Source organism: Arachis ipaensis, chromosome B7, assembly GCF_059453495.1.
Source record: "Arachis ipaensis isolate K30076 ecotype BB chromosome B7, ASM5945349v1, whole genome shotgun sequence".
NCBI lineage: Eukaryota > Viridiplantae > Streptophyta > Magnoliopsida > Fabales > Fabaceae > Arachis > Arachis ipaensis.
This window is the reverse complement of record NC_142442.1, coordinates 26,804,068-26,818,531: the sequence shown is the minus strand read 5'-3', so window position 1 is coordinate 26,818,531 and position 14,464 is coordinate 26,804,068. Positions and strand designations below refer to the sequence as shown.

At 41.9% G+C, this 14,464-nt stretch overlaps 1 protein-coding gene and 2 pseudogenes across 1 annotated transcript; 2 read left to right on the top strand and 1 right to left on the bottom strand.

Annotated features, from left to right (window-relative positions):
• The window catches only part of LOC107606988 (putative serine/threonine-protein kinase WNK11 pseudogene), a 33,027-nt pseudogene that overhangs the window by 17,466 nt on the left and 1,097 nt on the right, over positions 1 to 14,464 (top strand).
• LOC148550639 (uncharacterized) lies at positions 1,171 to 2,068 on the top strand. Its single transcript, XM_088493353.1, has 2 exons — positions 1,171 to 1,462; positions 1,650 to 2,068. The coding sequence occupies exons 1-2, from the start codon at positions 1,171 to 1,173 to the stop codon at positions 2,066 to 2,068; spliced, it is 711 nt and encodes a 236-aa protein (XP_088349479.1).
• Positions 11,828 to 14,376, bottom strand: LOC148550638 (protein FAR1-RELATED SEQUENCE 5-like; annotated as a pseudogene).

Here is a 14,464-nt window from a genome sequence, read left to right as displayed (position 1 = left end):
CGATTAGTTTTGTTTTCTTTTTTTTTTAAATCAAAACGGACCCTCCGATTAGGCTTTTTATTTTTTTATTTTTTTCTAAACTCAAAACGGACCCTCCGAATTCTATTAAAACACTACTAACACCACATCCAGGGAAAGCATCCCTCTTTTCCATAATGTTGCATCACCCCACCCTCTCTTCCATATCAAAAATAAAAAGCGATCTTTTCACAATATTTAAAAAACTCAGCCGCCTAACTTACTAAAAAAGGCAAATAGATAATATTTAATAAATTTTAAATATTTTATTTTTTATTTTAAATATTTTATTTTTTATTTTTAAAAGCAAGTTAGACAATTTAAGCACCATAATAAAAGACACAATAGAACTCACCATAAAAAATATTACTACTGAGGTTTTGATTGACACTATTGTCATGTCAAGTCGCAAGTATAATCATTAGTCTCTCTTTTAGATATTATTTTAATATTTTATAAGAGATAGAAAATTAGTGTAAAAATTTTATTATGGATTCAAAATTAGTATTTTCACTAAAATGAACCAACTAGGTGAAATACCTGTATATAAATGGATGGGTCTATCTCTTTTTATATAACTTGCAAAAAGAAAATGCATGCTGATATCTGACACAATTCGCAGGTTGCGAAAGGCAGGTGAGTTATAGCATGCACCGGTCCAAATGAGAAGATTGGTGCACCATGTCTTTTCTGCATTGGTGTCCAACTTGAGAGAGTGCCACGCAAATGTGAGGTACAGTGAGGTGGCATGTGTCAGGTGGAAAGTTCACTGGTGAAGGGAGGGAGGGGTTAATGGGTGGAGTTTTAATTTGGCCTCATTGGAACTGCTTTGTAAATGGCGAAAAATTATGGGGTGAGACTGAAACATGTTTTTTGGTTGGCTGGTGAAATTGTTTGGTCCAGTTTGGGCATATATTGTGTTAAAATTTGTGGGCTTACATTTTTTGATTCCGAAAATAAAACAAAGTTCAAGGGAACGGGAAAAAAATTATAGGGAGGAATTGAACTTCATAAATCTTAGAAAACGTTAACAATCATGTGTGACCCAAAAAAAAAACATAAAGAAACAACGAAGCACCTAACTTTGAATGGAGAATAAATGTTTATATATAGGCGCAAGTTGAGTATGAAGGATAGGAGAGGGTAGGAGAGATGGAGGTGAATATGCAACGATTCTTGTTCATTGCCGTTACGAAGGGGCACAAGCCCGGTGTATACACCAGTTGGGAGGAGGCGAACCAGCAAGTTCTGGATTATACGTTTTCTGAGTTTCACGGATTCAATAGCTTTGAACGCGCATGCTCGTGCTTCAAAGCGATGATGTCGTCGATTTGTGCTGAGAAAGGTCATAGTGGTGAAACTGGTCGAGTGACGCCGGATGGAGGTGGCGACAAGAAATTGGCTGTCTCCGGCGGAGGCTATCCTTGCCTTTCAATTGTTTCATGTAAGACTTGTGAAACGACATTCACTTTTTAAAAGTTAGTGTATTTATGAAGCTCTGCTTTGCAGTAATGGAATGTGATTTTATTCGATTTGGAGTTTTGTTAGTGATGTTTATTCTGGTCATTTTATGTCCGGTTATTAAAATTATTAATTTATGCGATTTTTGTTGTTCGATGACTGTGCAAAAGGGATTCCTGTAATTCCGGCGGAGGAGCTTAACGTGGATTTCGCAGTTGTGAGCAGCATGGAGGAGTGGTTGCTGAAAGTTTGCCTAAAGGCAGAGATCCCTTGCCCCTGTTTCTTCAAGGTGGAACGATTTTTCGGAGAGCAAGGCCCGTTCTTTGGCTTCACGGTTGTTATTCCTGGACATCCATTTGAGATAGAGCTATTTGTCAATGGTCATTTCTCGATGGTTGAAAAAGCTACAAGAGAGGATGCTGCTTATGAGATGATGTGCGTGTTGCTTGATGTAACTGGAAAAGAGATTCGGGATTATAACTACAGAAAGGTGAAGCTTCTTGGCGACTCAAATAACGCGCTTCGGGCTGGGGTAGGTCAACTGGAAGAATCTTACGAGAAGCTGAAGGCCAGTACGATTCCCTTGTAAGACACCATGTCGAAGAAGAAGGAGTTTGATGTGTGTGTTCTGAATGTGTCGTTGGTGTTTGGTTATGTTGTATTTGTTCAGTTATTGTTGTGTGTCCTTTATTTTTGGTGATTAAACCGCAAAGTAGTATGTAATGTGTTTTAGTTTGTGTTAATTAGTGGTGATCATGTTATGATTAATGACGTTACCTTATAATACAACGAGGTACGATTCGGGTGAAATTCTGTTTGTTTGACCCTCAAATTTGTTTTGTCGTTATTGTGCAGTGGTTATTTTAAATGTTGGCAGAGATATCCCTGCATGAGAAGAAGATATGCTTACTTTTGTTTTGTCTTTTTTCGGGGATTGGCTTGGACTGTACGGCTGTGCTTGCGGTGACACAATGTGCAGAAAAAAATTTGTCGTGGGGTGGCTTTTGGAATGCATGTCCCGTATGTGTTTAGGTGTCGTAAATAGAGGATGAGAGTAAATGAGTTAACGGGTTAAAGTACTAAAATCACATATGAATAATTATACTTTGATGACTTAATGACAATTATGCTGGAATAATAACCTGATGTTATGCGTGAACTGAAGATTAAAGTAATTAATACAATAGAATATATGTTAAAAAGTAAACAGTGAAAGACAGTGAAAAGTAAGCCTACTACAATGCAGGTAACACATGGTGGTAGGTGGTGTTTTAAGGTTAAGAGTAGCCTACTTCCTAACCAAAGCTAAGTATAGGACGAAGATGGTAACGAAGATAAATAGGATACACGGGTAAGGAATTTGTTGCCGCTGTGTTTGGTTGGATCGGTTGTTTTGACGGACAGTTGGGTGGTTGTCCCCTTGTTCTATTTGACAATGACCATGTATGCCTTCGTCGAAGGGGAGTATTTGGTCAACAATTGGGTGGTTGTCTCCATGTTCTTTTGGACGATGACCCTGTAAGCCTTCCTCGAAGGGGAGTACTTGGTCAGCCATCAGTAATGGGTTCTGCTGAATGGTTGGTGGTTGACTACGATGCAGTAGAGCAACATTATGGTTGAGCTGATTCTGTAAGCGTCTGTCGGAGGAGAATTGTTCGAACGTCATACGAGCTTCATCGAAGGTTTGGTAAGACTTATGGAGGTTGCCGCTAAATTCGTTAATTTGGCTATGACAGGCCAGTCAGGAACTATAGATACCAGGGACCCTCCCACGGAAAATAACATAGTATCTCTTTTTGGCTCGGACTATATTGAGATTCGAAGGGAGAGGTGTGTTGAGTTCGGGTAAGATGGGAGGTTGGATTTGGAGGTTTTTATACCCAAGGACGATTGGTCTTGTGATGCGAACAGGAAATTATATTTTTGTAACATTTCCAACGGCTGAAAAAAGTGGTCGAATGTATGGATGAGATGTGTCCTTCTGCAAGGACCAGAAAGTAAGGTTGGACTAGCGTAATGTTGGTTCGATGAATGATGGAAACCCGGTTGAACCAAAATATAAAAAAAAAAAACCGAGTCTTATAAAAGAACCGGGCAAGGTATTAAAATTTTTTAGGTAAATAATGGTTTACCTATACCTTTACTTTCAAATATGGTTTGGTTTCATAGTTTATTTAAGTTGACAAGTAGAAATCATAACCTGTTTTTTAGTTTTGTACTGTTATCAATGAAAGAAATATGACAATTTACAAACTAAAGCATGTGCAATCGTTAATGAAAATTGATTTCAGTAACCAAATATGTTGTACGAAACTTTTACAGGAAAAGTGTAAACAACAGAACATTAAATCTACTTGGGAACATAACTCATGGGAGGTTGACGAAGAGTAGCAACTCGTAGTCCGCCCGACAGTGGATGCAGGGGATATGAACGACCCCTCCGAAAGCATGGACAGAGTTTCTCTCTGCTGCCCGTCTGCGATTGTCATACAGAGGACCCATGTGGCTCCTGGTAGAGCACCTGGGCGAGGCACACACCGTATGTTGTTCTTCTATATGGGGCATTCAGACCTCATCCGGCCACAAGTTATTCAGTATTGAGAAGCACCTTGCATTACAATCAGCGAGTAAACCAGCCGCATCTAGCTCGCAAAACAGTTCGAGCCCTTTCCATTTTCCATCGTTGTCGTCCCTGCGAAGCAGCAACGTCATCGAGAGTGCGTATTTGGCTGCTTCATGGCCTCTACTTGTTGCACTAATCAGCATTTGGAAGCCAACGTCTTGGTTACGTCTGATGAAGAGTTCCCGAAGCGCCTCACGAAACAGAAGCTCTGGATGGCCAGCGGCCATGCAACGGTCAAAGAATCTTGTTGCCTCGGTGTCGCGGCTCCACCACCACGGCGTCGCATGCGGTGGCGGTATAGAAACACTGCGGTGAACAATATTCGCGTCTCCCGCATCCCGTGCAGCCTTGCAAGTCATTATGAGACTGCAGAGGTCCTGAATGGAGTTTGACACAACTTTAACGGTTAATGTAACCCAAATGTCATTCGGAAGGAAGGGGGTATTTGAGAAACGGTCCATTGTCGTTTTACGTTTGTTCCTGTTGGTTCGTATTTCGATAAGGTGGGGGATATGTGTATAGAGTTGCGGATATGGAGTGTGACAAAGGAGTGTGCCTCCATATTTATAAGTCCACCGATCCCGTTGGAATCCTGAACTGTAGTGTAGCAAATAGGTTCTGAATAATATATGCGTAATATTAAACGTTAGAGTAAGCGTAACTATATTAAAGTGAAAAGTGTATGAGGAATGTTATTAATAAAAATACCCTACACCCTAATGTAATGCTATTAATTAAATTTACTCTATTAATCCTATTATTTTACACTGTTCACACATTGTTAAACAAAAGTTGTTAGTTACCTATACTTTTTGAAACTTGTAATTAGTAGTATAGATTCTTCCACGTGTAGTCAGAATAACGTTAAACGTTGGGGCAAATATTTTGTCATTTAATATATGAATAATTAATTAGGTTTGTAATCTGCATAGTTAAGGCTTTTAATATCATGTATGTGAATTTTTTGTTTTTGAAAATCGTTTCGTATATCACATAGAGAAGAGAGATTGTGACGCGTTTAATGTGAGGTAAAAAAGCCCTGAACTTATGGTGGAAGGTGGGAAAAACGGATACGTGAGCTTAATGCATTTATTATCGAATTTAAAGCCCTGGGGAAGCGGTATGACTGTCCAATGAGAAAACTGTGTATACATAATTGGATTGGAGAAGGTGATGAGGCATGTCATATATAAATAAGTTTGATGTTTGAGATAACTTCGCTAATGAATTTGTGAATAAGATTGAAGGTTGTTACATCCTGTTGTGAGTGAATCGCTGTTTATTGGGTTGGAACAATGTCGACTCCCAGCGTTGGTGATGGAGGTAGTTCATCCAGAGGAACTGCTCCTGGCGTCCTTCTCGGCGACGAGGGTAGGCGATTTTAGATTATGTTTTTTCCCGGTTATGGTTGAGGTTTACTTATTGTTATTGTTTTTTTGCGATTGAACGTTCAGAGGTTGTCCCCACGGTGAATCCTGACGAGTATGTCATCATGGAGGACCTTGAGCAGATGCTACGCAGGGCATGCGACGCCCTTAAGACAGAGCCTCCAGTGTTTGTGCCGCGTGATTGCGTACATGTCCAGGGCGAGCGCTATTATGGGTATATGGTGCAAGTGGCTGGACCGCTGGAGGGAGTCAATTTTTCTGCCTTCGGCAGGTACTCAGCCGATGAACGCATGGCCAGGCAAGATGCCACTTTTGTATCTCTGCAGGCGGTTGTGGGAGACTCCGGGAAGGAGATCCTGGATTTCAATTTCCAGGTGGCTCAGCGTTGCAAGGAACGGCTTCTGGAGTTGCAGCGGGTCTCCAGTCTGTCCGTGGACTCCCGTGTCGCTGAATTGGAGACTGAGAACGCTCTGCTGAGGGAGCGGATGGATGTTTGGGAAACCTTGCACGGCCGTGGATAATTTTGGTTGGGTTTTGGGTTTACGGTTTACTGTTTAGGGTTTGGGGTTTCTTGGTTAGGGTTCATGGTTGGCGGTTTTAGGGTTTCTGGTGAATGGTTTATTATGCAACTTTTTGGGTAAGGATTCTGACTTTTATGTTTATGTTACGTTGTTATGTAATACTTACAATTTATTTCTTTATGCGTGGTTTACAAGGGTTCGTACACAGAAAAAATGAAAATTATCGTTACATGCAGCTTCGAATATGATATTGTTTTTTTATTGCATAATTAGTCTTGAAGCTTGGCGTTATTTTGACGTTTGATAGTGCATTGCATGCAATTGAAGTTAAATTTAAAGTCATTCCACGTCAGGTTGAAACTAATTTAAAGATTGAAGTGTAACATTTAATACGGAGTAAATTGAATAGCACACAACTTTGTCTCATAAATGTGGTAGCCGAAAGGGCTGTAAGTGTTTGTGGAAGGTTGTGAAAACGGGTAATTGACATTAATGTATTCATTATGGAATTTAATAAAGTCCCTGGTGAACTGGTGTCATTATCCAGTTCCAATTGGAATCGAGAGGGTGAGGACATGGTTGATGGTTCATGGTTCATGTGCTTTCGTGTTTAGTGTTGCACGATAAAAAATGATTTTAGATATTTGGTATGTTTATCTAATCAAAAGAATATTAATTTTTTATTAGTATTTTTTTAAAATTAGTTTTAGGTTTGCTAATAACAAGAACAGTAGTTGACAAAACTTCTTTACCTAACAATATTATAAAGAGTTCATATGGAACATAAATTTATACAAATTTCGGTTAGTGATCACGACTAAGGGTTTGAGGGCTTAGGAATCTGGGTTTAGGGTTTAGGGTTCTGTGGTTACGGTTCATGGTACACAGTCCACGGTTCGTTGTCGGGGGTTCATGGCTTAGGGGCCACGGCAAGGTGAGCCGGTCGGGTGGTTTCATGGTTCGGGATCGTCAACGAGTTCATGGCTTAGGGTCCAGGTCCATGTGTCTTAGGTTGGCCGGGCCGGGTTCACGTGGTTTCGGGTTTAGGGTTCCCTGATTAGTGCTCCTGGTTTACGGTCCACGGCTTCTGGTGTACGCTCTGGGGTATGTCCGTTAGGGATCACGGCTAAGCGTTCGAGGGCTTAGGAATCCGGGTTTAGGGTTTAGGGTTTCGTGGTTACGATTCATGGTACACGGTCCATGGTTCGTTGTCGGGGGTTCATGACTTAGGGGCCACAGCAAGGTGAGCCGGTCGGGTGGTTTCATGGTTCGGGGTCGTCAACGAGTTCATGGCTTAGGGTCCGGGTCCATGTGTCTTAGGTTGGACGGGCCGGGTTCACGTGGTTTCGAGTTTAGGGTTCCCTGATTAGTACTCCTGATTTACGGTCCACGGCTTCTGGTGTACGCTTACTCTGAAACTCTTGGTATTTGCTTTGCGTTTTAAATATAATTTGTTTGCATCTCTGAATAATTTTTTCGATATTTCTTTTTACATAATTTTCATTTAAACATTATAAAAATATTCAGGTAATAATCTATAATAATACTCTTTATAATAACTAAGATCCGATCAGTATATACTTGTGTTTTATATTTTGACGAATTGACCACAAAATTATCTATAAGTCAATAGTTAAATAATATGTAGGCAGTATAAATATAATTTTTAGACATGATATAATTATCTTGGAATTATCTGAAGAATTTATTGTGAAATTAAATGTAACAAATATATATACAGTTATTCAGTTTGAATCATTTTCGTCATTTGTTGTTGTGGTCGTCTAGTTTTTATTCGTATGTACATTTTAGTATTTTTGAGATACACCACAGAAGACGACAAAAACCAAGTTCAGATAGAAAGCATATGTGTAACAGTAGATTCATCTGAAACGGATGTCGTTAATGAGGCATTGCTCCAGAAAACGCCAAAATTGGATGATTAAAGGGAGGCATGGGTTGCAAGCGCCATTTTTCAATGTTGGGGGAAAATTTTAGCGCTAACACAATTCGGTATGGCTCGCTTTTAAGCGTAAAAAGTGACAAACATACACTAAGCAAGGCTTCACGACCAATTAGCAAAGATTGTCAGACACCCTCACTCAAGAGAGATGAAGCCGACGAACCTATTCAATGTTTCCGGCGGGACACAGCAACCTCCGAGGCTATGGTAAGGAAATTCATGGGGCAGATACATTGTGTTGCATACGTCCTTCCACTTATACGTTACATGTGTAGATACCTAATCCCTTAAGTCATCATTTGTAGGGCGGAAGATGGGACTGGAGCAGCATTCTTCGTGCAAGCCACGCCTGAGTCGGCTGAGATTTTGTCCCAGGAAAGTTGTGTTGCTTGCGGTGCAGTGTTAGACGTGACACCAATGGGTGTCCCAGTCGATAGTCATGCTACTCGGCCGATAATAGCTCCTGACACCGACGAGGACCGTCCCAATAGACAGTCCACCGTTCCAGCTATGAAGGGAAAGAGGCTATTTCGATCCCCTTCTGACAAAGTGAACAAATCAGCACCTGCTAAGCGTGACAAATCTACCTCGTCGCCGGCTAACACACGGGTATGAAGAAATCATCTCCTTAATTATTTCCTCCATGTTTGCGTTCTTATTTGAATTTCATTTAACCCCGTGTGTTTAACGTAGAAGTACAAGGCAACATATGCCATGGACTTTAACCGAGCGGAGACACTCCTGTTCAACTTCCTTTTCTCGGATGGTCATTCGATGGAGTATGTTATAATTCCTGATTACTTTGACGCGATGTTTATACAATTCTGCATCCTTGAACAACAACATTAACCATGGCATCTATTGCAGAGATACTCTTGTGAGAATGCTCCAGTACAGACTAACAAGGCGGAAAAAATCCAATCCCTCATACCTGGGCGTCCCATTGACGGAGCCGTCATGGAGATGGTGGCCATGTGCAACACTTGTTTTATACAGCACCTTAAGCATCCCAATTTTTGGTGTCTCCTACCAAGCTTCACTGTGAGTGGTTAACTCAAGGATGCAACGACATCTGCATATTTTACCGGATTCTGAAGTATATTTATTTGTTATTATAGGATGACGTTAGTAAGGGATTGTCTGTTGTGGAGCTCAACGAGATATACGTGCCTTTCTGGTTGAAACCAACAAGATTCCTGAACAGGGTTTGTGTCTCAATCCATATGGACTTTTTGGCATTTTGCATTACTTTCAGGGCTGCTGACCCCATTGGAACTAATTTCGAGTTTTTTATTTTCTTCGTCTGCTGTCAGATCTTCATCCCCATTGAGGATATCTTCATGCACTGGTACTGCATGGTGGTCGAATTTGGGGAGAAGACCGTCTACCACCTGGACTCCTTCCCGGACGTGAATATGGTCAGCGACCGAGAGCAGCTTATGGAACGCGTGGTAACGTGACTTCTTATTGTTTGTTGTACCATGTTTGAACCAAAATTATGCAGTTTCTATATGTTCCTAATTTGGGGACCATGCCTCAGCTCGAAATGCTGTACGCGATGATGACTTCTCCGGCGTTTGGACCCCTGCGATAGTACACTCCCAAAGACATGGTTCGGTGGCCAATACGGCGAGGAAATGGGATACCAAATTGCAATACCAGGTGCACCTTGTTTTGTGAGTGTTGGGTCTGTATATTGGAACATTGAGTTACTGTCAGCTATAACCCGCTTCATATTTACGTTCTGCAGCGACAGCTCTGCTGCCTAGGTGATACAATGGCTCCACCCTGAAGGTTCCTTTAACACGTATGAAATTAGTGCGTTGTAAGTAGATGCATATGAATGTAAGTAAAACATGTCCATGTGTAGTAATTTACATCCCCCTAATGTTTGTCTTTCGCAGCTTGAGAATTCTACACTCCGCGGCAGAACAGACGTGTCCCTTGCGGGTGGACCCTTTAACGCAATCGGCGGTTTGGTTAGGATGTGCGTAGGTCAGTGGTAGCAACGACGTACGCCGTGAAATCATCTTCCTCTCAGGACGGAGTTGTGGATGGAACGGGGGAGCAGATGGTGGACTAGGCAAGCAGTTGCTTGTGGACAAAATAAGGTTCTGCGGGACTGCAACATGCCCCCCAGAATCATTTAGTTTGTCGCTTTTGTTATTAGCTAACCGTTATGTACTGCCTTAACTTTGAAATTGGATTTGCTTAACGTTGTCTAAGATAGTTGTAATTCAAGGAAGGAAAAGTGTAATCAGGTGTGGCCTGTTGCAATTAATGCTCTGCAGTGATAGTTGACTCTACCATATTTGTCCTATGTTGGGATTGTCTTTATGACAGTATGTGCAGTGATAACTGGGAAAAAGTTAAGGATGGGACAAAATGAAGCCTGCAGAGCGTCCTTCTTCGCTCCCACCGAGGTTTTTAACGCAGCAGCAGTCAGTTTATTCTTATTTTGGGGTGGTTGAAACTATTTTTTTGTCGCTTTAATCACATATTCGAATAACAAGTTAAAAAAATTTTGGTTACATGCATGGAATTTGGAACGATAGCATAACCACATCTGGGTTGCCTTGCCACTTAGCTTAGCTTCTATGAGAAAATATATTAACGCCCTTTTTCGAATAAAAAAAATAAATAACCCCTTGTCTTTTAAGTATTTTAAGCGTACATGCCAATATGCGGAACATGCTAATATGTGGAACTATCATGTATGCATACATTAGTGGGCCGTAACATGCAAACTATTATGTGGTATAAACATTAAACAAAAGGATAAAACAAACCCTCTGTGGAACATGATACTAATATCAGCGAGCGTATTCAGCGTTTAAGTGTGCCTTAACATGCATATCTGTGTATAAGATGTAATTTTTATGCCTTATAAATGGTTTAATGCATATATTCACATTGCAATACAACGTTTAATTAGGGTTGCCATTCTCTTGGCATTAGAAACGACAATTTAGACATTTAATGAAAGTATGATTGACCTTCCATCCTGCTTTGAGCCCATCTTCTGAGCCCATCCTCGTCCAATGCATTGACAATGACCAGTCAGCAGCTCTGGGAGTCTTTCACCTTAGTAGTAACTCCTTACTGGAAACTTTATACGATAGTCAGACGGAGCGTATACGGGAATGGAACTCCGTTGGAAAGGTAGATAGCGCGAGATAGCAAAAACGTTGATTTCCTCCGGTTTAAAAGGGTTGTAACACAACAGGCTTAGAGCGCCCATATAACTCCCACTAACTTACTCTTTCTCTCTGGAAAAGAACATTCAACAACATGGCCGTTGTGGAGTCACCACCTGCCGATGGCCACTTCGACATGCCGAACGGTTCGCCAGATATTCCCGAAGGAGAGACGTTGGATTGCCTTTTCTGATTTGGCAAAAACTTTATGTGTTGTGGTTGTTGATGTGTTACAACTGCTAGACTTAACTTTTTGTACATGATACAATCTTATGACGTTTAAGTAAGTACTTTTAAAAAAATCATTGTCCCTTAGATTACTTTAAAATTTCAATTCACACAGCACCATGGATTCTCTAGACTAATTTGCAATTTCAATTCATACAGCACCACGGATGCTCTAGAATAATTTCCAATCTCAATATAGTGCGTTACAAAATAATGTCATGTAGCGGCCTGAATATGGTCAATTTGAAAGTATAACAGTCCAAAACAGATGTTTTCTATAGCTAGCCATTGTTTGTCCAAACATATAACATCACGCATGATCTTATAAGAAACTAAAACACCTGCTGCATCACCTAACCTTTGCCTAATATGAAGACCCACGTTCCCACTGGATTGAGCTGTGAGCGCACTAACCACAGGAATGGTTACTAAATTGTGCCCTGTGAATCATAACCCTCGTCCAAGGCAAGGTCCGCTGCATCGTCCCATGCCAACTACAATGATACATTCAGTTAGCCATGAACAACGAATCGATGAATGGTCAATACATTAAATGAAAACGACGACTAAACAAATTTGTTGACAAAGTGTTACCTCCTCCTCCTCAGACGAGTCCTCCATTGTGCCAGTTTCACCTTCGCCCTCACCACCAAAGTATGATGCACCCTGTTGTGTATTCATTCTGCTGTTGGGATTTAAGTGGCAGGATACTCGATTATGCCCTGTCTGGCGACAAAGACCGCACCTCTTCACCCCCTTCAGCGTTTCCTTTCTTTGCCTCTTTCGACACCGCACCAACTGTGGATCCCTCACACAGCCCTCTAGTGTTGAAGCTTCTCCAACTTCATTCAGACCACCTGCATCACCAGAATCCTGAATCTCTTTCAGCCGCGCTATCTCATGAAGAACTTTATCCGTCATGTCGGCAAATTCAGCTTCGTGACGACACGCAAGAACACACATTTTCCTGCATAGATCATTCAACATCCAATTGCGGCAGGTGATCGTTGAATCCCAGCAAAACGGACCTTTCTCCACAAAGGCCCTTACTTTCGAGCGAGCACTCTTGGACCAACGATCCAGAACAAGACTGTCTGGTATGTCAGTCATCTCCAAATGTACCAGCACTGCTACAATGTGATCACACGGTATACCAAGGGACTCCATTCGCAAGCAAGAGCACTTGAAACTGTTACTGTCACCATAGTGACACACTTGCCACTCCCTACGCGTATTAGCTGACCTAGACAAAGTGAATGTATTAGAAGTCTGGCTCCATGTGTGTGTTCGTACCTTCAGTGTGCAAGCGCGGAAAAGCATGGGCCTGAAGTTGAAGAAAATTACCCTTGTGAGCTTCTTTGCAGCTGACCTCTCCAAATCATGAAATGGACTCTGTAGCACTGGTTCCCCAACCACGGATAACAGATAAGAGTGTGCTTTCCTAGACCTCATTTGGGATATGCAACGCATAAACTGCTCAACAAAGTCCCTCAAGTTATGGCGAGACTGGACAAATTTACCCAACATTGAGTGCAATCCTTCACACCTTGACGGTGTACGAAAACCCCCCAAAGAAGTTGCCCCTTATATGTGCAGTTGCCCACATCCTTCTCCTTAAGTAAAGGTTAGAAACCCATTGATTATCAGCCAGACCAAGCGCATCTACCATATAATGCCAATGATCTTCAAACTCCCACACCTCATAATCGAACAGCATGCATTTCTTAAATTCAGAAGTAAATCTGGGGTTGCTTAGGTTAGACATGGCATTCCTCACCAGATGCCACACACACAAACAGTGATAGGCCCCAGGAAACACCGCTTCGATTGCCTTTTTCATCGCTCCATGTCCATCTGTTATCACACACCCAGGTGCTTTACCCTTCATGGCGTCCAGGAACTGTTGCAGCAACCAGGTGTAAGTCTGCTCATTCTCATTTGCAACTAGCGCAACCGCAAACACAATTATTTGGTTATGGTGATTCACTCCAGAAAACACAACCAGTGGACACATATACTTATTCTTCCGATATGTCGCATCAAATGCAACGATATCCCCAAACAAACCATAATCCAGCTGACTGCAATTATTCGACCAAAACAAGTGCACCAAACGACCCTCCTTGTCCGCCAAATAACGCACAAACATTCCAGGATTAGCCTGCGCCGTTAATTCCAAGAACTTAAGGTAAGCTGTCGCGTCCCCGCGAATGAGCCTCCGTTGCTTCCCTATCTGGTTATACATATCCCTCTTTAGAAACGGAAGGTTTTGGAATCCCCCGGCAGTTTGCACAAAAGATGAATAAATCTATGGCGTTTTAATCCCAACTCTAAGCATCATGTTCATTTGTTCCAGGGCGGCTGCATCCATTTTCCTATAGCCCGGTAGCATGAAAGTCAGTCTATCGTCCAGCAACTCGTGGTTGTGAACGTTCTGAAAGTATGATATTATCTATCTACCACTTTCGGAGTGCACGTGGATGCGCATCTCTGCCTCACAGCCGCATCTGGTCTCCGCCTTCGGCTCACGTTTCCGTCGCGTGCTGTTGTTAACGGACCCCATTCCTCTGAACCCCTGTTGGAAACATACAAATTCTTGTTGAGTAACCTCATTCCTCACATTTCGCCGAGTCTTATTCTTCCTCACAGTGAAATCATTCATCTTTGCATACAAATTGTAAAACAAGAATGCCACCGATCGATCTGAAAAATGACACATCATAATCTCCTTTGCAGTGATTTGCTTGAAATTTATACACCCCAGCTCCGCAATACCGTCCACTGCTCTCTCCTCCCAGTTGTCAAAGAAGCTATCCCCGAAATTCTCCTCTGCATCCGACTCCACCCCTAATTCCCCATCCTCAACGTCGTCACCGAATTCGTCGCCACCAGGGTCGAAGGCATCGCTTCCATTGCCTCCCTCTTCTTCAGCAGACAACGACCGGTAACATTCGTCCACCGCGGATTCTCCCTCCATGCTGTCCTGCGCAAAAATGGCATTCACGGATTAACATCTTTTTACATCAGCCATAATACTCTGTAACCAAAAATTGCCGAAACACTAC